General features: G+C 40.5%; 3 protein-coding genes across 3 annotated transcripts; all 3 read right to left on the reverse strand.

Moving 5' to 3' along the window:
- Positions 1-169: 169 nt before the first annotated feature.
- Positions 170-5,345, reverse strand: cimip2b (ciliary microtubule inner protein 2B). Its single transcript, XM_061215923.1, has 6 exons — positions 5,122-5,345; positions 3,997-4,232; positions 3,342-3,499; positions 2,663-2,795; positions 1,440-1,643; positions 170-433 (listed from the first exon to the last, which is right to left on the reverse strand). The coding sequence occupies exons 1-6, from the start codon at positions 5,184-5,186 to the stop codon at positions 351-353; spliced, it is 879 nt and encodes a 292-aa protein (XP_061071907.1). The 5' UTR covers positions 5,187-5,345; the 3' UTR covers positions 170-350.
- A 12,920-nt stretch (positions 5,346-18,265) lies between these two features.
- On the reverse strand, positions 18,266-21,348 carry LOC133105571 (C-C motif chemokine 20-like). The gene is made up of 4 exons (XM_061215753.1): positions 21,234-21,348; positions 19,782-19,905; positions 19,568-19,682; positions 18,266-18,691 (listed from the first exon to the last, which is right to left on the reverse strand). The coding sequence occupies exons 1-4, from the start codon at positions 21,289-21,291 to the stop codon at positions 18,662-18,664; spliced, it is 327 nt and encodes a 108-aa protein (XP_061071737.1). The 5' UTR covers positions 21,292-21,348; the 3' UTR covers positions 18,266-18,661.
- A 1,885-nt stretch (positions 21,349-23,233) lies between these two features.
- On the reverse strand, positions 23,234-26,317 carry ccl19b (chemokine (C-C motif) ligand 19b). The gene is made up of 4 exons (XM_061215772.1): positions 26,097-26,317; positions 24,545-24,665; positions 24,034-24,146; positions 23,234-23,671 (listed from the first exon to the last, which is right to left on the reverse strand). Exons 1-4 carry the CDS (start codon positions 26,179-26,181, stop codon positions 23,658-23,660), a joined length of 333 nt encoding a protein of 110 aa, XP_061071756.1. The 5' UTR covers positions 26,182-26,317; the 3' UTR covers positions 23,234-23,657.
- Between the last annotated feature and the right edge of the window lie 439 nt (positions 26,318-26,756).

Genomic DNA, 26,756 nt, shown 5'->3' on the forward strand with positions numbered 1-26,756 from the left:
CACCTTTTGTGTGGTTGTTGCGTGTTTTTTACTAACTATATTCAGAACGGTTTCCTCCGTTCAGTTTGAATTGTGGGGGTACAATCTAATGAGCTGAATTCCGGACAGCAAATTCAGAATACATAAGTCTACTCTATCTTCAAATATCAATTTACTACAGGACACTGCATTACTTGTGCTTTTGGTTGTTTTTATTTCATTGTGTGGAATAAGCAAAATCAAGCAAATCAACAAATACAGAAGACCCAAGGTGGAATTAGCATATTTTGGAAAATTAGATCATTTGATTTGTCATAAGCGGAATGACTATTCCGGGATAGCGGACTTGAAGAGATTTCTGCCAGTTGCTTTTATCTTCCCTTTAGGGTACCACTGGACCCCAAGGCATCGTGGGTGAGCTGTCCATAGGTTTGGCCGAAAGTGAACCTGTATCCTGTTACGTAGACGGAGATGGATATAATCACTATCATACAGCTTTAATAGAGGAAGTCATTTCTTTGAGAATACTGCTTGCATTGGTTGATGACCAATCAAAATGTATGTTGTTATTAGTCATCTAATTGCATGAAGAAAATATTAATTAGTTCATCCCTGTTAGACCTGTTAATCCAAATGTGATGGCTAGAGACACCTGGTGGACAAAAAAGCATAATGCATGTCGAGAAACCTTACTGCCATGGTGAGAAGCTAAAAGGATCTCCAAAATATAAAGTGCAGTCCATATGTATTTGGACACTTACTGTTCTTTTGGCGCTGTAGTCTACCACATTGGATTTGAGATTTAACAATGGTAGCGCTTCACTTGAGTCTTGCCATAACACTGCCATACACCTGATATAACTGTCATAAGATGCCATAGCAGATGATGTCAAATGATATAAAACTGTCATACTTTTATTGGATAAATGTTATGACCAATGTTACTGTCATAAAATTACCTGATAAAAGTATGACAGTTTTATGTCACTTGACATAACCTGATATCATCTATTAAACCATCTTCCGACCGCCGTTATGTCAGCTTTATGGTGAGGGGTTCAAGTCTTACCAGAACAATAAATATAAGGTTAAAGTGCAGACTGCCCCCTTTAATTTGAGGGTACTTACATCCATATCAGGTGATGCGTGTAGGAGTCGCATCCATTTTTATCCAGTCTCCCCATTTTAGGGGACCAAAAATAATTGGACGCTTAGCTTCTCAACTGCTTCAGGTGTATTAGTGCAGGTATAGGAAAGCTTTCAATATCTAGTATTGATTATAGACTTTTGATTCACTGTATCTGAATTGAAAAGAATATTAGATACTAGATGTCTAGATGTCTGTCACTGCATCTGCCGGAATGCTTCTTGTGTCTTAAGGGTTTCAAACACTCCAGATAACTATTGTCCCAGGAGTGGTGAAATGCGGGGGTGATATGTGTGGGGGGAGCGGGGCTCACCCGGCACGTGGCCTGTGTAGGATGGGACCAGGCCACTCTGGGAGGGGTAGATGGTAGTGATGGGGGGCAGCTCCTCAGACGTGGGCTGCAGAACGCCGTTTTTGCCCCTGGCCTCTTTGTCGAACTGGATCAGGGCTCTGTTGGCGATTATCGGGAAACCCGTGCCAAAGAGGAAGCGGGACTTGGGGATGTACCCGGTAAAACCTGAGCAAGAAACAAACGAAGGGAAACAAAAAATAACCCTGCAAGAACCGCTTTTATTGGGTTGATACCTGGGAAATTGCCTGTTGTCTTATAGCAATAGTTTGGGGTAAAAACCGTTGCATTTTTGTTCATTCAGGAAATTAACTGAAATTCAATTCACAATCAACTGAAAAATTCCCACAATAATTTGTTTTCACTGAATTATACCTAAGAGTACATAGTAATGTTTACATATTAATTTGCACCATTTCACAACACTGTTGTTTGGTTTGTGTCCTTCACATTCCCTGGATTTAGCAGACGCTTTTATCCAGAGCAACTTACATTTTCATTTTTACATGCACTGAAAAAAATGTGGATGGACCTAAAATGTTCATATCAATTTCTTAACGGCTATATTTTTTGGGGTTTTCTCAATTGGAAAATGCTTAGGTTCATTTGAACGAACCTACAATTTTTTCTTTGAGAAAACCTCAAAAATATAGGTGTAACAAACTGATATAAATAAACATCAAAAATGTTTTAGGTTTATCCACAGAAACTTTCAGTATAGTATCCATTTATACCACCTACTGAAGAAATTCAGGTTAAGTTCCTTAATCAAGGGTACAACAGCATTGTCCAAGCTGGGGATTGAACCTGCCACCTATAGGTTACATGCAAGCACTGCACACCTTACAAGGCAGGGTGGCCTGTAGCATAGTGGTTAAGGCAAATGACTGGGACCCGCAAGGTCGGTGGTTCAATCCCCGGTGTAGCCACAATAAGATCCGCACAGTTGGGCCCTTGAGCAAGGCTCTTAACCCTGCATTGCTCCAGGGGAGGAGTGTCTCCTGCTTAGTCTAATCAACTGTACATCGCTCTGGATAAGAGCGTCTGCCAAATGCCATTAATGTAATGTAATGTAATGAATACAAGCCCCATTATACCACACAGCTGCCCCTTTACTGGTATTGTATAACCTGCGGTGCAGAGGTTTCAGTGACAGTGATCTGAATAGTGAGAGCACGGTTGCCAACCTGAGATGAAGTACTTGTTGGGGTCGCGCTCGTCCATGGTGTACGGAGACCCAGGGTGCTTCCAGGGCGTGGGGGACTTGTACGGCGCTGACTCTTTAGCGATGGGGGTCAGAGGGGTGCTGTAACAGCCAAGCTGAGCCAGAGAGGGATGAGACCGTGGACTGGACTGTAGCTAGCAAACACCTCACTGAGAGCTTTCTCAAAGCAGACCTGTCACTATCAACCCAACTAGCAAGGAGTCTGAGGCTCTGGCATCTTTATCCAGGGACATACTGTAGAGGGCCAGTTTCACAGGCACAGGTCATGCTTAGTCCTGGACTAATTTCAGTTGTGTATGGGGAATCTCCATTCAGAATTCAATGTAGTCTAGGACTAGGCTTAATCTGCACCTGTGAATCTGGCCCTTATTCTTGTGCAGGCTTCCACTTCCTGCAGTGTTTGCGCATTCTGTATTACATGTGAAAGGCTTGTAAATGCTAATGCTAACCCTGGGCTCCTTTGCTACTCAAAATCACAGTGTGATCTGTGATTGAGCGGCTCTCCTGAGGCACGATTAGCATCTCTGAGACACCTAATCTATAACAGGACCTGATACATGAACTGGGTCTTGCATAATTAACCAGCCTGGCTGTCACTGTCGTGTTGCGTTAGCAGGGAGACCTGGGTCTGCGCTGCTTACTGTGGGCTTGGGCGCTGTGCCGTTGTTGATGCGAGGAAGTTCGGCTGAGGCGGTCAGACGCTTCCGCTTCTGTAGATCCTTCTGGAAGTCGGTCAGGGCCTCCCGGCACGTCTCGGTGTACGTGCGGAAGAAGCAGTTCCGGCTCTTCGGGATGAAACCTGGAAAAAAACGCAGATGCGCGTGCACGCGCTCACACGCCAGACCTGGGTCAAAGCGCTTCCACACAAATACTAAAGCCCTTCAAACACCAGGGAAATTCCTGCAGATTATTATTAGCACGTTTAAAATAAACTGATTATCACCTATATTCAACACAAAATTCTTATTTCGTACAATTGTGTGAGTGTTTCCTTGAGCTTTTTCAGACTCAGGGTGTTATCAGATTTTATCAGGTTATAAAGAACTAAAGCAGGGATCATCAACTCTGGTCCTCAGATTCAAATCCAGTTTTCTTTTCTCCCTGATAACTGGTGCTACTGATTGTCTTCACACCTGACTCCCAGGTACAGGGAGGGTGGAAATCCAGAAGTTCTCAGGCCTCGAGGACCGTGATTTGATGATCCCGAAGTATTTCACATAGATACTTGACCCCGGTCAGCCACACCAATGAGGCGAAGCCTCCAGAGAAGGGCCTGGAGGGCAGTGAAATATTTGCCTGTGTATCCGGGTAACATCCTCGCTGGGTGCCTGCGGAATTCAGGCAGGCCGCCCAGGGTCTCCTCAGGGAGATCTGTCTCTGCATTCTCCTTTTGGCCAGAGGGGGCAGCATTGCTGTTGTACAGGAGTAGCCTGCGGGAACGGGACACTTCGGGACTGGTCAGGAGCCTGGCAGTGAGCTTGCCATAGGTCTCCCCCAGAGAGAACTTGAGCTGAGGGCAGTAACCTGCATAACTTCGCAGAGATTGTGTCCTCATTAGACCCCTGACAAATATTTTCAAGTACTTCAAATAAAGTATTACAGACATATGCCAAATAGACCTTGTAATGTCTGATGTCTGTCATCATCATTTCTGCATATAACACCTGACAAAAAAGTAGCCTAAACATAGAACAGCAGATTAGACTGAAACTCTAAAATAATGCACACCAAAAAGTTTTTTCCCCACTGTGATGTGTAATTTAAAAGTCCATAGAGTTTTTAACACCAGTTGCAGCATTACGTCCAACAATAAATTCTATGACACAATACTCGCCTATTTTATGTGCATTTATTAGTATGATATGTAGGCTACCATTAGCACACAATAGGATCAAGTCGGCGTGTCAGTTCTTAAAGTGTCGTTTAATTGAAGAGGGCAACCCAGCAACTCAATCCTGCTGCAGACCGGTTGCTATGGGTGACGTCCGACACAAAATAGCCTAGTGTTGAAATGAACCTGGTTCAAAGTGAGGACTCAAAACAAACCACACCGGAAATCTACAGTTCAACATCACTTAAATTGCCCAAAATATATTCGTGAAGCGAACAGTGAAATAAAGTTACCCCACTACAAAATCGCAATCGCTACAATAAAAGTTAAAATATGATTAAACAGATTAAAAAATTACACCAATAAAAAATGTATTTTACAAAATTGTATAGTGTCATAGCTCCGCCCAGTGCTGCAAAAATGACAGATAACATAAACAATAAATAGGTTAGCTAAGTGCCATTTTAATCAACCGATTTTTTTTAGCTAACGTTAGCGTACAACGTTTGCTAATTCAAATACATTTAACGTTCTGTAGCGTAAAGTAATGTTAGGTAACTTAAGCAACAGATCAGTTAATACATTCTTACCCTGGTATATACTGCGGATCAGGTGTCACCAAAACATTGCTAAATTTCGGAGGAAATGCCTCCATATTTCCGAAATGTCCAAGTTAACCTACTCCTTTTAAGGAGACCTCTTCGCACAGAGGTGTGCCAAAATTGGTCCCGCAGGTTCCGACACCAGTAAACTACGCGATGTTTTTAGCTAAGCGGTTGCTATAGTGGCCGCGCGCGTGTCAAATTCAATTCAATTCTTCAATCCAAGAGGTGAATAGTGGGGTTAATCTGCAGTAGGCTCTGGATCAAATTTGCTCTCTCTCCCTCTCTCAAGCTTATGTACAACATGGGAAAATTCAGACCAATTAGAAAACCAGAAAAAAAACGCGTGTAGGCTATTTACTTTCAATGTAGGATATTTGTGTTTGTTTCATTGTAAGTTACTAACATATAGCCTACATTTTACCTTATATTTTGGAAGACACTGTCGCCAGGCTATGCCACCGGGCCTGTATATGGTCTGTCATATGGCTGACAGCAGTGCTACTGTCTGAATTAAATTCACAATAATATATATAGCTAAATTCTGTAGCACTACACAGTAGACTCTTATTTCAGGGTGTGTTTAAATGGTTAAAGGACAAAATTAATAGCCTACTGCGCCATCTTGTGGGCATATTCTGTGAAAGGTTTCTTATAAATCCAAGGCATTTTTAAAACTATATTCGGATATACAGTATCTCTTTTTCTAGGCTACACAGTCCACCATATTTTTGGGGAGCAAACATATTTGGACATTTAGCTGCTCAGCTGTTTCTTGGCTACCCATGTTTACATCATTAGTTTATTCACAAGAAAGCTGACAAAGGGGCTATAGATGATTCTAGATGTGGACTTTGCATTTGAAGTCTGTTGTTGCTTCTCAACATGAGGGACAAGCCAGTAATGCAAGCCATCATGAGACTGAAAAATCTGAATACACCGAGACACAGCCTAAACATTACGTCTGACACATTGTTCAGAAACAAGAAAGTGATGAGCCTAACAATATCAAATGACCTGGTAGACCACAGATTGTGAAGGGAAAAAAAATATCATAAAAAAAAAGATAGTTAAACACTAGGTGGAGTTGTTGGTCTGAGGAAAAAAAGTTATTGAGCCGTGAACGGTAAACTGTAAAATCCTTTGTTACTTTTTAATAATATAGTTATGCTACATTTCTTTAATAGCAGCCTTACCACCTGTATTTTTCACCATTCTTGTCTGTGCAGCCAAAAGCCTTGAAAATACAGACCACACTGAGCATTGGACTGCAATGCAAGCAAATTGTCCATCGTAAGATGTATGAGCCAGATAGGATGCAGGATATTTTTAAGGAATAGCAAATAATTAACTTTAAAAAGTGCTGAACATTCCATTTTTAAACAGCCTAAGGTAGTCAATATGGTTTAAGTTGAGTTTTCAACACTTTTAACTGGTCACCAGATGGTCACCAGCCTATACAGTCAACTTTAGGTTTAGGTTTAGGTTTATTTATTTAGCACAAATTTTAGTACAAATCTGTGCAAGGTGGGAGCGAAGCCCTTACAGGCTTGTACAGAGCTCCACACCTAGCCAACACTTACTACATTTAGTACATTTAGCGGGCAAAATAAAATGTAGCCAATCCATATCCAACATAGGCTGATACGAGAAAGAAAAGAAAATAGAATGTTTAAGGATTAAACATCAGTTGATACGAGAAAGAAGAAACAGACAACATAGGATGATAATTCAATATAAGATGATATAAGAAAGAAGAAACAGACAACATAGAATGATGATTAAACATAAGATGATATAAGAAAGAAGAAACAGACAACATAGGATGATGATTGAATATAGGATGATACGAAAAAGAAGGAACAGACATCATAGGATGATGATTGAACATAGGATGATACGAGAAAAAAGAAACAGACAACATAGGATGATGACTAAACATGGGATGATACAAGAAGAAGAGAAACAAATAACTGAGATGAATATTGAGTAGCAGTTTAGGTAGACATTAGATATTTTTTCAAATGTTTTTTAAACACAGTATGTGAGGACATAGATCTCAGTTGAGGGCTTAGTTCACTCCACAGCTTTGGGCCTCTAACGGAAAGATTATACTGGTGTCTTGATGTTTGTGAGCGCGATAGGAGTAGATTATTGTTGCTGTGTCTTGTTTGATGTGAATGGACATTGGAGGTGGCAATAAATAGATTCTGAAGGGTGTCTGGAAGTTCATGTTTTCTATACATGAATTTGTGGATGAATATGCATATCTGGTATGTGTTCACTTTTTCAATCGGCAATATGTTATATTTTTTTAAAAGGGGGGCGGATGGTGCATATCTATTTGAGTGGGAGATAAACCTTAAGTATTTCTTCTGTACTGTATGTAGTTTATTATGATATGTAGGATAGGTCGCTGCCCAGATAATGTTACAGTACTTGATGAAAGGGAACAGGAAGCTATAATATAGAGTAAGATGAGCTGAAGAGTGAACTAAGGGACAAACTTTCCTCAATATGCCCAGCATCCTTGAAGATCTTTTGGTGACTAGGTCAATGTGATTAGACCACTTGAGATCACTATCAATAATGATGCCTAAGAATTTAGTTTGCTGGACTAGATTGATTTCAGCATTATTTATGAGAATTTTGGCTAGTTCTTTTGGGTAGTGTTTATTTATGTTACAAAAGATCATGAAGTTGCACTTCTTCACATTGAGGGTTAGTTTGTTTCGTTGGAACCATTGCGCTACAATAGATAGTTCATTATTAACAATTCTGATCAGGGAGTGAAAATCATCATGGAAAGCTATGAGATTTGTGTCATCCGCAAACAGAACTGGAAGGAGATTTGTACATGACATGGCCATATCGTTTATATAGATTAAAAATAATAAAGGACCCAGGACTGAGCCCTGGGGGACACCAAATGTGATCTTAGATTTCTTTGAGGAAACACCATTTAGATGGACATATTGCTCTCTATTGACAAGGTAACTGGTTAACAGTTTAAGGGCAGTATCCTTCACTCCATATCTTTTGAGTTTGGCAAGCAGTATAGCATGGCATACCGTGTCAAAGGCTTTGCTTAGATCCAGGAAGACACCAAGGGCAAATTTTTTGTTATCAAGAGCTGATGAGATATAATTAACGAGCTGTATTATGGCATACTCGGTACAGTATTTTTTACGAAATCCATATGGTGTTTGTATAATATATTATTTACTGCAAGGTGATTGGATAGTCTAGAATAGATCAGTTTTTCTAAGATTTTAGAGATACAAGGAAGAATTGAAATAGGACGGTAGTTACTAAATTCCTTAGAATCACCTGATTTGAATATGGGTATGACTTTTGCGATTTTTAGATCGTGGGGGATGGTGCCAGACAGAAGAGATAAAGAAAGAATATGAGTAAGAGGTGTGATGATGTGATCAATTGTCTCCTTGATAAGGATACTCTTGATTCCATCATGACCATGAGCTGAGTTCTTTAGAGACATGACGATGTCTCGGACTTCCTGTGGAGTTGGAGGATCGAGATTTTGGAGTGAAGAATACTGACCCCTGATCGAGTCACAAGGATCAACATTAGAGTTCTTAAAGTTAGAGGCAAGTTCAGGACCAACATTTACAAAGAAATCATTGAAACCATTAGCAATATCCGTTGGGTTGGAAAGAGATCCCTTAGTATCATTCATTTCCATAGGAGTAGCTGATGATTTTTTATTGCGTTTCATAAGATGATTGATGAGGCTCCATGTTGCCTTGATGTCATTTGATGCTAATGTGAATTTATCAGAATATAATTTTTTCTTTGTTTTTCTTACTAGGGTTGTGAATCGGTTTTTACATTGCTTGTATGTTTCAATATTTATGGGGGTGGGGGTTATAATGGATTTCCTATAGAGGTTATTTTTTTTACGGGATAGCCTCTTTAGTTCATCTGTTATCCATGGTTTTCCTTTAGAGTTATTATTTCTGATTGTTGTCGTAATCAAAGGAAACGATGAATCAAGGGCCAAATTGAATAATTCAATAAATAATTCATAGGCTTTATTGACATCTTGCATCATGAGAACCTCATCCCATGAGGTGGAGCCAATGGCTGATTTGAAGGCGTCAAAGTTATTTCTCGAGAATTTACGGCATTTAATTGGTATATTCAAAGGAGCCATAGGCCTACTATCACTGGAAGATTCATTAAGATGAATGATTTGAAAAACAGGGAGATGATCAGAGACATCGCATATCAAGAGGCCTGAAGTGATCTCAAAATCCATTGAATTAAGGAAAATATGGTCAATAAGTGTAGCTGATGAGTTTGTGATGCAGGAAGGTTTAGTAATTGAAGGAAAAATTATAAGAATAGAATACATTTAGGAAGTCAGTTGTAGTTGTGAGATCACCTTTAAGCAAGTTGATATTGAAGTCACCAAGTAGAATACATAGTTTGGATTCATTGTTGATTCTATCAAGTGTGGAATGAAGTGCATCAATAAAAGTATTTATATCCGAATCAGGTGGTCGATATATGGAACCGATCAAAATGCTCTTTCCAAGAAGTTTCTGACATGATGGTATTTCCACGAATATTGATTCCACAGTAGTAGTATCAAGGTCAACACTAAGTTCTTTTCTGGGAATAAAGTTGTACATCTTAGATATATAAAGTGAGACTCCTCCTCCTTTTTTGACATTTCTACAGGAATGAACTGCATTAAATTGAGAGAAGGGGTATAGGCTATAATTATCATCTGTTAACCATGTTTCCGAGAAGGCCATAACTGAGAAAGAATGTGATAAAGTAGACAGATAGGTTTTTAATGTATCATAGTTTTTAGGGAGACTCCTAATATTCAAATGGAAGGTGGAAAAAGCATTTAGATCTGGGTTAGCATCCATGAGAGTGTGAGTCAAATTATTCATTTGAGTTTCAGAATAGTACTTACAAGACAGTTTTAAAGAATGTAGGTCAATTTGATTGATGTCTGGATTAAAATGAAAATCATAAATACCATCATTGTCCATGTTTCGCTCAAATGGGTTGAAGACTAGAGAGTCCATGGGGGGGACAGTCGTCCCTGTATTGGTTATATCAACAGAAGCCATAGTAGATTTGCAGTAATATCACGCTTCCGATCAAGCACCAAATCCATTCATACTTCACACTCATAATCACAGGTTCACACTCATTCACGCATGCACACCAAAACATTCCTTGCAACGTGCACACCAGGAACAAAAAGATCAGCCAAAAATAGAGAAGAGAGTCAGTCAAAAAAAGAGTCCAGAATCCTAGCGACCCATCAAAAAATAATATCATGCTTAGGCCTACTTCCCAGCAAACAAAAAGGTTTCCAGCTTTGAGCCTATTAAAGAGTAAAGTCAGAGCGGGTGTTCCCCATGCAACAGTTTCTTGGCAAAAGACAGGTCTGAATGAATAGGAAAAATAACATCCCAAGCAGCAAAAAATAAAGCAAAGTAATTGCCAAAAAATCAGATCCCAAATCTTGGGCGTTTTAGAGCCAGAACCAGGTTGGAGTCGGATAGACGATGATCCAGAAGGCTGCCTGAGATATAGCCTAGGCCTAGGCCTACCACCCTGTCCAGAGGGCCTCTCTGAGTGACTTCCAGTAAAGAGTTCATCCAAAATATGTGTAGAAAATAAACAGGGATAGATTAGGCAAAACAAGGCAATTCTTTTCATTTTCAACTGCCAGTGAGCCCCAGACATGCTGGAAAAAAGAGTGACTTTCATCATTTATATTCGTCCAGGTCGGCCATCTCTCTTACCATCCTCACCTTCTCGTCAGCGGGTGTGGACCCGTTCAACCGTATTAGCACTTTACAGTCCCTGGTCCATGTTGACTTTATTTTATTCTTCTTCCTCAGCTGTCGTGCCTCTCTGGCTAACTCTGCATTCTTCGATGTGAGATGTTCATTGATAAATACCTGAGTATCAACAAGCTTTTTCCATTGCCGGAGTAGGTCTGTTTTGTGTTTGCGGTTTACAAATCTCATTATGATTGCAGGTTTTGCTTTCTGATCTCTTGGTGGTAGCATATGACAGGCAGAGATGTTTCGCTTATCGAAGAATATTTCCCTGGAATGCAAAAAATGTTCTACCTGCGTTTCGATGGATTGTTGTTCCTCCAGAGTGGGGTTTTCGTCACCCGGCTTCCTCGAAACCGCTGCTGCCCAGGATCTCGGATTAACCTCCAATCCACTTATGATCACATCCTCTTTTCTTGTGAATATTTCTAGGTCTTCGACTCTTCGTTCAAGTTTCTGTAGCTTTTCCACTTTTTCTTCAAGAACAGTTATTTTCGCCTCTTTTTCCTTTACCGTTCTTTTAAGTTCCGCAACTTCAGTCAGGAGAGACACCAGCTCTGTTTGTTTAGCCGATACTTCACTCACCTCCTGCATCAGTTTTGTCAGTTGTTCGTTCATTTCTTTCAGAGTTTGCTCCATGAATAGATGTTCCTTTTTAGGAGGCATTACAGTCTCCTACACCACTTGGCTGTTAACTTTTTGGTTTTTGGTGGCTAAGTATTTTATAATATAAACATTCCAACAGAGAGAAGCCGCAAGGCTCCTCTTCCGCCTAGTTCGGTTTTCGCGCGTTGGTTGACCACCAGCCTACTCTACCAGCTTTACCAGCTTTGACAAGCTTTGTCCAGCTAGAAACCAGCTCTGACTAGCCACAGATCAGCTATCACCAGCTAGAAATGTCAAAAATACAGCTTAAACCATCTTAAGCCATCTTAAAATCCTAACTGCTCTGAATTGTCAGCAGTCTGGTTGTATCTCTCAAAGATCTCTCCAGTGTGTAAAGACGGTATGACTATGTACCAGTTGGAGTTTTTTTCTGTTTAATAAGTAAAAATCCCTCTCATCCATCCTATTTATAAAGGCAAATAGAAATAGCCTTTGTAGTTTGTTCAGATATCAGTGAAACAGCCTTCCTCAGAGTGATTTTGTGCTATCCTGATTTAAAGGTATTTCTGAAGGAGTTGTAGGATAGAGGCATATCCCCTGGTTTACCAGAAGTGTTGGTCAACCCCCCACAGTTTTCTGTGCCCATTCAAACGGTCTTTCTACCTTTGTTGAATCTGTCCATCTCTGCATTGTGCATGTTGCTTTCCGTGTAGTGTCTGTACACTTGTCAGAAGTTTATGCTTTTCCAGTAATTTGAGCAATATGGCTGATTGAAAGCTCTTTTTCCCCAAAAGAACTTTGGTTTTGGAATTGACTTGGCACTTCTTCTTTTTTTAAAATAAATAACTTACAAGCTTCTTCATTTCTATTTATATAATGGCCATCATTAGTAAACAGAGCAGTGTACTTGTAAAAGTATACAATAAGTATACTTGTAAAGATAGGAATGGCATGGCAGGTTTCAAGTAAAGGGTAAAGTTCTCTAACATAGCTCTGACATAAGATGCAATATGTACTGTGCAGTTAACCAATTAGCATTATAGATAAAGTAAGATAAACTTTATTACCCACAAATGGACATTTATCTAGGACACAAATCCTCCTGCATTAGAAAAGATAAAGTTGTGCTACACATAGCACAGTACACATACAGTACTGTGTAGAAGTCTTAGGCACCCTAGACTTTATTATATATATGCTTTTTGTGTGTGTGTGTGTGTGTGTGTGTGTGTGTGTTAGTATAAAAGAACATTTGAGATTTCCAAATATGCATTTTTCAAAAGATTTAACTTTGCAGAGACATTTTTGTATTGAATTTTTAAAAGTAACTTATTACTGTAAGCAATTTACTTTTTACATAAAAATCATCATACTTGATCAAGGCTGTCTGAGATCAGAAGCAAGGAGCCAACCAAAGTCTACAGAAGAACTGTGACAAGTTCTCCAACGTGCTTGGAACAACTTCCCTGCTGATTGGCTGTCCTGCAGTCAATGCACCTGACAAGAGATTAACAATCAAAAAGGCATAATCTGTACTAGGCAGGGACAATGGACTGTGGGCCATAATGTTGCTTGTCTGAGTGCAGGTCAATCCTTGAGGTCTAAAACATGCAATGGATCTGCATGGTTTTCAGTGTCTAAATACACTGTATTTGAACTACATGTAGGTTTGGCTTTGTAACCAAGTGTATATGCCTAGTTTTCCATCTCACTAGGAGATACCACAGTGACATCATCCCCTAGTGCAAGAAACCTTGGAGTGGTGATGGACAACAGGCTGTCCTTCTTCGAGAACATCGCTACAGTGACCCGGGAATGCAGGTTCTTCCTGTACATCATTCGGAGAATCCAACCCTTTCTCACCACCTACTCCACTCAGCTCCTTGTCCAAGCAATGGTCCTGTCCCGCCTGGATTATTGCAATTATCTACTGGCTGGCCTTCCAGCATCTGCCATCAGACCCCTACAACTGATCCAGTATGCTGCAGCCCGTCTGGTATTCAATGTTCCCAGACATTCACATGTCACCCCCCTGCTCAGCAACCTCCACTGGCTGCCTGTTATGGCTCACATCAAATTTAAACCTTTGGTGCTCGCGTACCAGGCAGTTAAGGGATCAGCCCCTGAATATATCCAATCACTTATCAAGACCTATACACCAGCAAGACCCCTCCGTTCCGCCACTTCGTGCCGTCTGGCGCCTCCCCCTCGCCACACCTGCACTTCTCACTCACGACTGCTGTCTGTCCTGAGCCCACAGTGGTGGAATGACCTCCCGAATGTCAGAATGGATGTCAGAGTCTCTGATCTCTTTCAAGCGCGGACTGAAGACTCATCTCTTCAGGCTACACCTTTCCCTCCCTAACTCACCACCATGATTAGTCTTATATATGCCGTAGATTATAACGGCATTTATAAGTTATATTGTTGTGTTTTGTATTAGTTATTGTATTGTTGTACTCGGGGTATTCTAGCTGCCAACTGTAGTATGCTAGTTTGGAAGTTGATGTATTCTTCAAGGGGTCCGAGTGTATCTGTGTGCTCACACTAGGACTCTGTACTGTCCTCTCAGGTCCTCTTCGCACTTGTTTTTGTGTTTGATCTGCACTTCGTTGTACGTTGCTCTGGATAAGAGCATCTGCTAAATGCCTTGTAATGTAATGTCATTATTTTGTCCTAGACCATTGTGCAAGACCACTGTGGAGACTGCAGCGTCACCTTATTTTTACCTTAATTTTTTAAATGGATTTACATTGTGTGATGGCAAGATTTTTATTTTTATTTTTTATTTCTCTGTTATGCAACCTAGAAGTGTCAACAGAGCTCATTTCCAAATTTTTTCCATTGTAATCCATAGACAGCCAGCCTTTGACAGGAATGGAATTAAAAACATTTCATTACGTTTTTGTGAAAGTAGATTCACGGAAGTGTCCACCACTCAACAGGTCTATTGTTTTCTCGCCCTGGCGCTGCAATGTTGCAATCAGTACATGTAAAAACAAGAATGATGGTGTCATCAAACTGAGGAAATCAAACTCTCTTGCAGTCGCAAGGATCAATGTTTGTGGGGAAAGCAAGTGTCATATAGCCATGATGTAATGACCGCAGTGAGCCAGGATCTCAATTCAATGTCTTGTCCAAAGGATGGCTGGGGTGTTGGGTTTTTCATTTCACCCAGATGCGGCACGGATGGTGCAGTGGGTAGCACTGCCGCCTCACAGCAAGGAGGTCCTGGGTTCGAATCCCGGTCGGCCGGGGCCTCTCTGTGCGGAGTTTGCATGTTCTCCCCGTGTTCGTGTGGGTACCCTCCGGGTACTCCGGTTTCCTCCCACAGTCCAAAAACATGCAGTTTAGGTTGATTGGAGAGTCTAAATTGCCCATAGGCATGAGTGTGTGAGTGAATGGTGTGTGTGCCCTGCGATAGACTGGTGACCTGTCCAGGGTGTATTCCTGCCTTTCGCCCAATGTATGCTGGGATAGGCTCCTGCGACCCTGTTCAGGATAAGCGGGTTAGGATAATGGATGGATTTCACCCAGATGGAAGAATGCCCTCTAGTGGCCAAATTGCATGTCTTTCAGCAGCAACTTAGTCTTCCCAGGAGGATATTGGTTTGGGTATTGGACACCATTACTTGTACATTCATTGGTTTAGGGTGGGGCTCTTCAGCGCCGGACCTAGATGACTACAGGGTCTGTTGAACAGCAAAAACCGGCAAACCCAATGGGTCTGCAGCGCCTGGGTTGAGCAAGCCTGACTTGGAGTGTAAATATGTAGGTGACATCACAGCAGTCCTCATAGTTCTGCCATTGGAGAGGAAAATGGGTAACTGATGGGTAATTTGTTAACAGAATTCTGATTTCAGTAAAATACAGTTTTACTGGGCACAAAAAGGTTTATTGTATTACAGATAAGAGCCCATGTAGCACCCAGACACACCTGTTTGGTGACAGCTCTTTTAAATCCAAAGCATATCTCCATCCTGCAGGGTTTTATCACTGTGAATCATCCCCCCACTCCGCCTTCTTCCTGTTATGTCTTCATAGATTTTTTATCTGTTTTTCTCTGACAGATTCACATCTTTCTTGGCTTTTTAGTTTATTTGCCAAGAATCCACATGGGGATAGATACGTAATTGGACACTTGCAGATGTGCTTTCACCTTCACTGACACTGTTAGACCTTAATTTCCGTGGAGACTAACATTTCCGGAAGACTAATTGTGTGGCTTGTATTTCCTCCTCCGTAGCATACAGTACCTGTCACAGCAATGGCGCCAGTTTTCTGTCTTGGTCTCCCACACAAACAGAGGTGGCATCTTGCGTTTCCTAAAGGTTTGATGCAATCAGCTCATCAAGGTGTTGAACAACATGTCTTGTGTGTGACCAGGCTGGTTTTCATTTAACTCTTACTGCTATATTTGCTACATCAATAATTATTTTCCTACTGTACATAAGAACAATTGTGTATGATGACACACAATTATGTACACTGTAAATATGCCCTGACAAAGGCCTTTTATGATTTCAATCGGAGCTCAATTGGTTTATATTCAATACCCCAGTATACTTTTTTTTACTGCTACTGCACTACTGTATGTCTAATTCCTGATGAACAACTTCAACTGATATCAAGTCATATTTTAATGTGAAAATTGCAGAACATTATCTATTACCTTCTGGCGTATATTGAGAGATTTTTAAGTCAGAATAAATACAATAATTCCTCAGGTATGTTTGGTTTGGATTGATATCTCTGGTTGAAGAAACTGTTCAGAGCTGTGATAGAGTAGAAACATACTCTGTTTTCCTCCCAAAGACCAAGTAATGTTTATGGCGGATTCTACTGCATGAATGACAATAAAAAACAAGAGGCAATCAGGCAATACACTTTTTTATTGAAAACAAACTTTTGCATAATCTAAAGTTACGCTTGTAGAAAAACCCCAAAACTAAAATGTACCATACCAGTGTCAAAAATGGACATAAAGATATATATGTTAAGCTTATAATTACTTTCTTCATGCTTGATTTGTAAATTATATTTAAATTTGCCAACTGTTACAATCACTTTACAAGAGAGAAATAATCAATGTTTTCCTTAGTGTTAAATACAATTTTCTATATTTTTGCTGACCACTACACAGGTGGGAAAGAACAGAACTATGAAACTACATAGCTATTCATTGCTGATTGATATAACATTTACAGTATTTTCAATAACAGCATAGGGTGGATGAAATTTTATTCATATAGATCAAAGCAAGCTGTTGCTAGCGCCAATTCAAATGTATATAGAATATTTGTAATTGCTTTTTATACTAAATAACACTAGTCTGCAATTATAACAACATAAGTCAAGTTGTGATATATGTAACAGTGTCACAATATAATCAAAGATACTGGTGTCATATATTCCATCACAGATTTCAAACCATGAAAAAAGAAGTCAATTATTGTTTTGTGTAATATTAAATTATGGGCCACAGATTAACCTTAGTCCTGAACTAAACTGACCTTTGTGTAGGGAATCTCCATTCAAAATTTAATTTAGTCTAGAACTAGGTATCATCTGTGTCTGTGATACTGGACCAATATGTTTAATAAGAAATAGAGTTCCAGAAGAAGCTATGTTTGCTTGCTGATGGATCAAGTGGTATTGCTATTATTTGTAATACACAGACAGTTGAATTGCAGAATTGAAAGTAGTGGTTACAAATGTAGTGGTTGCAGTTGGTGTTGCTGGTGATGTAATCGCAGTAACAGAACTAGTAGTAGGAGAAAGGTTTGTGGAATCTACTACACTATATTATTGTACCTGTAAAAAACATGATTATAGAGGTAGAACACTAGCTGCACCCATGTAATATATTATTTGTATACCTATATTATTCTACAGAATTATTGTAGAGCAATGAAGTACATTATTGTACAGCAATGAAGTGTCATTATTTATACTCATAATCAGTATGATACTTTACAGTACAACAGCATCACTGCACCTAAATTGTACAACAGATCTGTCCTCGGCATCATTCTCAGCTGCATTACAATATTAGTATATCTATCCAGCAATCACCCCATGTGAAGAAGTAGTATAACACAGTTGGAATACTTCAGTCTTGACGTATATTATGGTTTCTATTAATTATACTTTGAATATACTAATATATTTTTCATATTTTTCTCTATATACTGAAAGATTTTTCACAAGGTATAAAAATGACTATTTGAGTTCAGTTGGTGAATCATCATTCACTATAGTTGCCGAGTTGACATCCATTTATTTTCCAGCCAATGCATGCATAGAACCTTTAGCTAATGTGACACAACCATTAGCTAGCCAATTACAAGCTAATGTTAGTATGTATGTCCTATTGGGTTGACACTGCTGGCTAGACATAGAATGGCGGCAGCCATAAGCAGAAAAACAATATAGATGTCAGTGGAAATGTACCTGAACCTACCTAAGGCAGCTAAGCAATCATATGTGATGTATGGCATGCATGTAGCCATGATAAAATCCATGCAGCTGTTGGGCCCTTGAGCAAGGCCATTAACACCACAATGCTCGAGGGGGGATTGTCTGTTGCTTAGTCTAATGGACTGTACTCTTTAGATAGAATCATCAGCAAAATAGCATGCAGTAGCAGCTAATACTTCAAACTACATTAGTTTGCTTGTGTTAGGTGCAGTGAGCTTGCTAGTAGCTTGCTAGTTACAGAATTCATGACTTAGCTGTTTTTTTAAAGCTTTATAGTTTAAAGTCTTGAGTATAGTCTAACAACATACAAGCAACATAATAGAGGTAAGGAAGTTTATGGTTGTGAATTAATTGTGCTATGTTAGCTTAAAAACTGTGGGAGGAGCTATCTGGAATAACTGGAATAGTAATAAGTAGGATTGTGGAGAATAAAAACTTGCTCCTTTGTCAAGTGAACAGATGAGGACAATACAGCAAACCATCTTGCAGAAGTGCATTAGAGAAGGCAGTTCTGTGAGAGAAAGAGCAGTTGCGATGACAGGCGTCTGAACATTGAAATGGCGGGGTCCCCAAAGACTCTGGCAGCTGCACTCCTCAGCGAGACGTGATCAGAACCTTAATGTCCTACACCTTTTCCTCTGCTCAAGTCAGAAAATAGAGGTGTCAGTCATTGCATTTTAGATTACATTAATGGCATTGGCAGACACTCTTATCCAGAGCGATGTATAGTTGATTAGACTAAGCAGGAGACAATCCTCCCCTGGAGCAATGCAGGGTTAAGGGCCTTGCTCAAGGGCCCAATGGCTGTGCGGATCTTATTGTCTTATTGTTGCTACACCGGGGATCGAACCACCAACCTTGTGGGTCCCAGTGATTTACTGGGACTTTACCCAGTGATTTACTGGGACTTTACCCAGTGATTTACAATTTACAATGATTTACAGCAGCCTTTCCCAAGTCATGGGTCCTGAGAATGGCTGAGGTAGATCATGAGACAGCCATTATTTATTCATCTTTTTCGCTGTATATTATATTGTTCACTTTCAACAGACATTCACATCAGTAATTGAAACACTGCTGGGCTGTTGGGTGGTTGATCCTGTTAAGTTACTGTTCTAGGACATTGATGGGCCCCACGGTCTGGTATTGAACCTGAACAATACAAATGGAGACTGCAGTCAGCAGCCCTCCATCCTTGGGCCAATGCACAGTTGACTATAGAGAGGAATACTCAAACATGGCCTATGAGGGCAGTAGAACTGCTGCTTTTCTTTCTATCTGTGATAGTTAATCAATTGATAAATGCCAATGATTGGCCAGTAACTCCCCTGGTGTCCCAGGTTTAAACCAGGCCTGACTAGAGGGGAAGACTGAAACACTGGTAATACCACAGTAATACTGGCCTTGAGGGCCAGATTTGAGTATACCTGCTCTAGTGTGACCCAGGGATGGGAGAATTTCAAAAAGCATGAAGCATTCGAGAGCACCAGCACACAACAGGGAGGGCTGCTTACCTTGAGCGCCCTGTCCTGGCACCTTTTCCTCTCCTTGTCCAGCTGGGCGGTCAGGGCCTCCACCCAGGCAGCGGCAGGAGGCGCGCACAGGTTGCGGTTCCTCCGGGTGATGAAGCTACGAGCAGAAGGAAAAGGGCGGTGAAGTGAGGTCTGCCACCGTGGGCAGGCCTTCCACCTGGAACCGTGGGATAGTCCCGGCCAATAAGGCACTCACATGACCGCGCTGATGTCACAGCCGTTGCCCCCGACCTGCCGTTGGTAGCCCCTGACGAAGTGAGGCAGCACTCTGGTGTGGCTGACCCTCAGGCAGCAGTCCACAGCCAGCTCGCCCTGAGCGACTGTGGGAGTGGAGAGAGAGAGACGTTGTCACGGAGGCCAACTGAGGCTTTCTTTCTTTGATCTGATGCAATCCGAAATATTTATCAGATATTTGTTCTGAACCCAGGCTGATTGTTTTTAGTGGTGCATATCGTTTTCATTATTCCTGCACTGTAGTTTAGTTTCCTTTGATGTGATGGAAGAGGAGTTGGGTGGTCTGCAGGATTCCATAGCCTGCCTTCTTCTGCAACTGTAGTCTAGAAGTCTAGTTTATAATGTGTAAAAGTGCAGATGGATATATTTATATGACTTTTTTATGCATGCTAAAAAAAAATGAAGTCACTGTTTATAGTAAAAAAAGAAAAGGGCAACAATTTGCAGTACAGTTTTGAGTAATTTCTACTCGGGGTATTAAATGCTATAAGCCTGCTATTGTCAGACTAACACAGCTAGTTTAAATTCAACCAATGAGTCTCCATATTTAAAAGCTGAATAAAACCTACTTAAATACTTGTATCATTACTATTCATTGAGATTTCAATTTTAGAATTACGATCTTTTTCTTTTCTACTGAATCATTTGCAAATATTTTCTTGTTCTTTTTTGGTCAAGGTCCTTGACACACTACAATAGATTTCAAGCACGTATTGAGAACGTGTAGAGAACATGAACGTGTACGCACGTACAGGAATGTTCATTTCCCAGAATTGTAAAATCCCACACGTTTCACCCACTCAAGTCAACTGCTCAAATCTTATCGAGAGTAGCGCTGGGAATCAGTTTCCAGATTATGTAAACTGCCCTCATTGTTTGCTTTCTCATTCCTTTCCTTGTGTGACATCATATCTAACTGTGAGATCAGACTGAGAAGACAGTGATGCTGTAAGATCTGGGGTGGGAAACTCTAGTCCTCCCGGTATGTTCTTCTTTGGGTTTCCTTGTCACCAATTACACTGCCCAAATGAATTACTAATGAGCTGAGTGCACTTATGCCAGTTTAACCACAGACCACCGCGATAAGATGCTTCATATTTGCCATTTATCACAACATTTGGCTAAAATATCAAACATTTCAATATGTCATGTCCCAAAATTGGCAAACTCTCCCTGTGATAAAAATACAGAAGTAATAGACTTAATGGAACTCTTTCTTTAAAAAAAAAGTATGATGGTAACATTTCTCACACAATAAGATGAACAATAGCAATGCTCACCATACCAACTGCACACTCAAGCCCGTGTGATAAAATAACAGCGCGTGTGATGCAATAACAGCGCACACAGACCCCGTCCCCTTCACCCATCATGGTGAAGTAGTGACTGGCAGCAGGGGAGAAGGAGGACCCACCGTTGAAGCAGCAGAGCAGGAGGAATACACCGAGGCAGAGCGTGATGCCTGTCGTCATGGTTGCGCTCTGTTGGTGGGAATGCCTGGAGGCTATATGGGCATCAAAGCTCACTCCCAGACATTTACATTTACATTTACATTTTAGTCATTTGGCAGACGCTTTTAATCCAAAGCGACTTACAAGTGCATAGGTTCTACCACAAGTCAAAGCATCACATCCAGAACTAGAAAAATACACCTGGACTGCTGTTCTAAACATATAGTCGTCATCATAAGTGCATTTTTTTTTTTTTTTTTTTTTTTTTGGGGGGGGGGGGGGTTAGACAGGGATAGGGGTATCAGAAGGGGGGGGCGGGGTAAATCAGGAGGGGGGACTCTCCAACACTCACTCTGGCCTTTCTTCCTCTCACTCCCTTTATAAGACGCAGGATTTCATTACATTCCCCCCTCATCCTCTCCTCTCCTCTCCCTTCCTCTCCTCCCTCTCAGTTTGTGTGCTTCCTCTTTCTAAGAAGAGCAGAGGTGGGCAGTACAGTACCGATGTGATCATCTCAGTTCTGATTAAACTGTTGTGAAAGACTTAATCTGCGGTTTCAGGCTGAGGGACCTGTTGCTCACGGAATTCATGGAAATGTTGGACTGAAACTTTGACCACAAGTCCCTACAAGTGAGATGAAAATATGCACGTTATGCATGTTAACTATTTGAACAATTTTAATTTTTACACTTTATGACCTACAATCAAATATTTATCTGCGATTTAGTGAAGAAATGCAGGCTGTCTACGCTCCTTCAACTAAAAAGCAAAGACTGAAGACTATCTCTCTGAACACATGTTCAACATTAATTAACACCACCGATGTTAAGCTTGTTTGTGTGATGTCATGACCATGACCTAGAAATACTGTACTACACTGTAAAAGCACTGTGGTGTCAAACAACAAGAAGGATTATGGATGGATGGATTGATTGATTTATTTTATTGAAGTTATTGATTGATTGATGGGTTGATTGCACAATAACAGACTGTGTACTAGAAAATGTGGTTTGTGTTCCTTCCCGAGGTTAACAGCGGACAAGCGGATGAACCAAAGGCATGCCTTAGGGAGGCAGGGCATTGCTGTGGGATTCCAGGCCCAAAAGGTAAGATATAATAAGGTAAGATAAGGTGAACTTTGCCTAGCAGTAATATTTGGGGAAATCAAGCAGGACACACATACATCCAGATAGACTGATAGATAAATGTGAAATATTTTACTATATTTACAGGAATCAAACCAGGTATTACATTAGCCCACAGTCCATTGTGATGAAGACCAAAGAGGCTTTCATTCTTCTCTTTATTTGCCATAAGGGCTGTTCTTTGCATAACTTTGGCTTCTTAAAGTATTACCTGCTCCTGAGCCCCTTCACAAAGGGACATCCAGGTATTCCCCAGAATTTCTGAAGTATACTATGCAATAGGAAGCCTTATTTACTTTACTTCATCAAAGGGTATCAAGGATCATTTTCTGAATGGAAAAAAATACCTCAATGAAAGATGTAATCAGGCAGATAGGCAGTTTTCCAAGTACATCAACAGCTGAGTCATAATACGCTGGAAAGAATTGGAAAGAAGCTAGCATGAATCAGACCTGTGCCTTCAGGGAAGTACTGTTACTGATATGTGGTACTTTATGTTGCACCTTATTTTATTGCACTAGATATGTGTTATTGTCACTGTTCTTACCGCACCTGTTGCTATGTCACAATGTGCTATGAGTGGACTAGTGTAGGGGGAATGTCATGTCATTTATTGTTTTCATTGTTTTTTATGTGGCCTTGGAACATGACAAGTAAACTACCTTGAAGTTGAAGTACCTATCTGTAATTTTTATATTATTATATGTTTCAATTCACTTCATTGGTCACTACTGTTGTGCATTGTAGCATGGCTTGAATGCTGTATGGATCAACTCACATGAACGGGACTAAAGTGCTTATACATGTAAACACTGTGCTTAGATTAATGTTTTATTACATACAAATCAACATGTATAATACAAAATTCACAGCAAAATTCACAGCATTTTTCACAGTATTTGTGCGCACGGAATCTATATGTTTTAATGATAACAGACTTGTACAAAAGTAAAATTATAAAAAGTATATATATGACAGATATTATTTTCCCCGCGCACCACAAAGACTGATTCACAGACCATGTTGGCAACCATTGAGCTCTTAGTTTGGCTGAAATAGTTACATAGCCAAGAAATGTAACCCCTTACGGTGGCTATTAGCTTATGTGGCTTATTTTTGGTACTTTGGCAATCCATGCTCTCCTATAAGGCTACAGGCACACAGCCCTTCCATTTTAGTACAAGTTGGGTCCATCACGCTAAAGACCTGGAAATTTCTGACCTCGAAGACCTTTGTGTTCTTTTAATTCTTCCTTCCTGTTGGGAAAACACATTTAATGAGGAAACTGCTTGCAGTGAGATGGCCTTGAGTACAGTCTAATGACTTATTTTTGTGGGGAAGTTAATGGGAATGCTACAGTTTGACCTGGAGTGTGAGAAGTACAGAAATTAGAGATCTCAGTGGGGAAGGTTCAAACAACAAATCTAATATCATGGGTGATATTATGGTCTCAAGGAGTTTCAGTTCATATTTCAGTGGTTTTTTAATGGCATTTTTTGAACATTTATTTTCTTTAAATTGACTAAGTTACAAACTAGAGTCAAGGATAGAACCAGGATGCTTGATGTTATGATGTTATGTAACAGCATATGTAATTGCATATGTAATAGCACCTTACCCCTTTTCCTCTTTGGTTTTCTCTTTCTGTCCAGTTTCTTGATGAGCTTTGCAACCCATTTCTGACTGCGAGCTGGTGGGGCACAGAGTCTCAAGTCCATTTTAGTGATGAATCTGAAAGCAGCATTGGACAGAAGCATTAGTTTGGTTCTAGATGGTATACTCTGTACTGTAAACATGTCTGAATAACATACTGTAACATCAACTCTCAGAATGGCATATCAGAATGCAGCATTGGCCAGGTTCTGCTATGTGTTATAGTATGTGACAAACTGAACGAAACATTCTCTCCTGGTTTCCCATTTGGGAGAGCTCAGTGTTAATTTTAGACTGAACCCATCCCAGCATCATTCTGCATCTAGCACGCATCTCCTCTAAGCCTAGTTTCTTTTTCTTTTTTTCTTTTTTACCATGTATGGCCTTATTCTATCCTAATTCAGAGATCAAGGGTGAACAGGATGTGCCAGCCAGCAGTCTGGGCTCCAGGCAGACAGTCATGGTGTGAGACTTACATCGTTGCAGGTATCCGGCAGCCACCTGTTTCGGTCTGGATACTGTAACCCTTCAGTCTTTGGTGTGCGATCGACTTGTTTTTGGTGGACAGGCAGCAGTCCAAGACTTCGTCAGTGTTTGCTGCAAGAAGACGATCGCATGAATTGGACTGGATTGGATTGTAATTTTGGATTAAAGTATATAGTATGTTATAGTTGCATAAAAAAGAACACAAACGCATTACAGAAAACGTTTATTTCCAGTGTGGTTCTCAAAGGAAATTAACCTTTGCAAATCCAACAAAATGAACAGTTAAATAGATGTGCCACAACTGTGAACATATGATAAAATATTTACTGACTCCAGGTGGTTTTCAGGTGTTATGAAATGATTTTCAACATGGAAAAGCAATTTCACCTTTGCCACATTGTGCTCTTTAAGGTTATAGCATAGGCAAAACTTATGAAAATATAATATGAAAAGAAGTATTTTGTTCTGAATGGTGGGAATGGGTATTTTTCTTGTTAAGCGGTCAGTAATTTGCTTTAAAGTGTTTCTGACACTGAATGACTTCCCCAGCAGTGAGGAAGCGTCTTTCTGCATGTAACTGTATGTACCACCTGCTGTTTCCCTATGACGGACAGGCAGTAATGACACTTCCAAAAATCCCAGTTTTTGGGTGCCTGACTTACATCTTGTGGCGCTCTGTCGGAAGACTGCCGCTGATGTCTAAGGAACATATTGTACCAAATTGGTCCCTAATGGATTTTCTCTCTGATAATATATTGCAAAATGCCTAAACCTTGATTGTGGTGTATAATAACCTGGTAACCACCATTCCATCCCCTATTTCTGTTATTCTGTGGGTGAACATGACTCGTGTATTCCAATCTCTGAGTACACTTGTGATAGTCTGTCAAAATATCAACACCAAATGTGCACCATAGCACTTTTATCTTGTAAAAATAAGTTATTTTAGTGACATTGAATGCTGAAATTTGTCTCCCTGCTTTTGAATGTAGATGTTGGTGAGCTCTGCAGCAGTGGGTAAGATATAAGCAGTGATATATAGTGGCAGTGTGGCATGGGTAGAAAGCAGATTTGGTTCCCCGGATGCACTGTGCCCTTGCACCCTTGAGCAACCTAAACCAAATTGCTTTTGTATATATCGAGCCATATAAATGAATCCTACTGTATGTAAAAATACAACATTTGTGTATGTCGCTCTGGATAAGAGCATCTGTGAAATGTAATGTGATGGCAAAGAAGTAGCCGCATCAGTATGCTCTCTTGCGTTGAAAACGATAGCTCACTTTATGTCAATTTTTGACAACTTGTGGCTGGTATGGGGGCATTTGGTCTCAAGCAAGAAAATATATTTGGTAGAATATACAGCTGCAGGCTGTTATGCTTTTGTAAATAACTAAAAATCTCCTTTGGCCAATCAAAAAAACTTTGACAAAAACAAAATATCAAAACAAATGCCAGAAATCTCACCTCGTGATCCAACAATGTGAATTTTGTTTTGAAAATAGTAAAAAAATAAAATAATAATAAAATAATTTTCCTTACCTGTTGCATAGCTGCAGAGGACCAAGACCAGGAGGAGGAGAGCTGGCGCTCTGAGGGCTGAGGTGGCTCCACGGCTCTTGTCCATGTCGTGTTGCTCTGCTGGGTGCCGCTGGTGTCGAGGGAGGGTAATGACGGGAGTCGGAGGCGCGTGCGGTTTATATGCTCACCTGAAGCGTCTCTTGCACTTTCGTTTCTCCTCGCCGGGGCGCTTGCCCCCACCTACTTCGGTAAAAGCCTGTGTTGTTGATAAGGGCCCGCCACTCCCTCACTCTCCCTTTTTGAGTCTGAAATATGACCCGCGTGCAGGCACTCCCAGGAACCTGCGGCGCATGTTTCCCAGATGTGGGTCTGGCGGTTCTCTGCTGGTGTGGCCTGAGGGAACGTTCTGTCAGATAAAATGTGATGGGGGGATGTTTTGCTACATAAGGTGAATATTTAAGTCTCTGTTTTCTTTGATTCACAGGTCATAATTTCACAAAAACATGGTGTGACATTCCTTTTTTTAAGTGATGCATGACACCACTCTGCAGATGCCTTGCTTATGCATTTTAATAAGAATGAACCCTGTTATTGCCTTAACATACAAACACATTTTGCACATTTTACACACTCCAGTACCTTAACTGCACTGGTTACAGTTACAGCCAGTGGACCCGAAGG

The sequence above is a fragment of the Conger conger genome, chromosome 12 (assembly GCF_963514075.1).
Source record: "Conger conger chromosome 12, fConCon1.1, whole genome shotgun sequence".
Classification (NCBI taxonomy): domain Eukaryota; kingdom Metazoa; phylum Chordata; class Actinopteri; order Anguilliformes; family Congridae; genus Conger; species Conger conger.

What these genes read in the sequence shown, in the direction of transcription:
- cimip2b (XM_061215923.1), bottom strand. Translation starts at nt 5,186, where the DNA reads ATGGAGGCATTTCCTCCGAAATTTAGCAATGTTTTGGTGACACCTGAT. An exon ending in GATGTTACCCGGATACACAG is followed by an intron (nt 3,500 to 3,996) that starts GCAAATATTTCA and finishes GTTTTTTTCCAG; the next exon opens with GTTTCATCCCGAAGAGCCGG. An exon ending in CAACAAGTACTTCATCTCAG is followed by an intron (nt 1,644 to 2,662) that starts GTTGGCAACCGT and finishes TTTCTTGCTCAG; the next exon opens with GTTTTACCGGGTACATCCCC.
- LOC133105571 (XM_061215753.1), bottom strand. Translation starts at nt 21,291, where the DNA reads ATGACGACAGGCATCACGCTCTGCCTCGGTGTATTCCTCCTGCTCTGC. An exon ending in TGTGACATCAGCGCGGTCAT is followed by an intron (nt 19,683 to 19,781) that starts GTGAGTGCCTTA and finishes TTCTGCTCGTAG; the next exon opens with CTTCATCACCCGGAGGAACC. An exon ending in GCCAGGACAGGGCGCTCAAG is followed by an intron (nt 18,692 to 19,567) that starts GTAAGCAGCCCT and finishes TGACTTGAGCAG; the next exon opens with AGGAAAAGGTGTAGGACATT.
- ccl19b (XM_061215772.1), bottom strand. Translation starts at nt 26,181, where the DNA reads ATGGACAAGAGCCGTGGAGCCACCTCAGCCCTCAGAGCGCCAGCTCTC. An exon ending in CCTCTGCAGCTATGCAACAG is followed by an intron (nt 24,666 to 26,096) that starts GTAAGGAAAATT and finishes GTCTTCTTGCAG; the next exon opens with CAAACACTGACGAAGTCTTG. An exon ending in TGCCGGATACCTGCAACGAT is followed by an intron (nt 24,147 to 24,544) that starts GTAAGTCTCACA and finishes TGCTGCTTTCAG; the next exon opens with ATTCATCACTAAAATGGACT.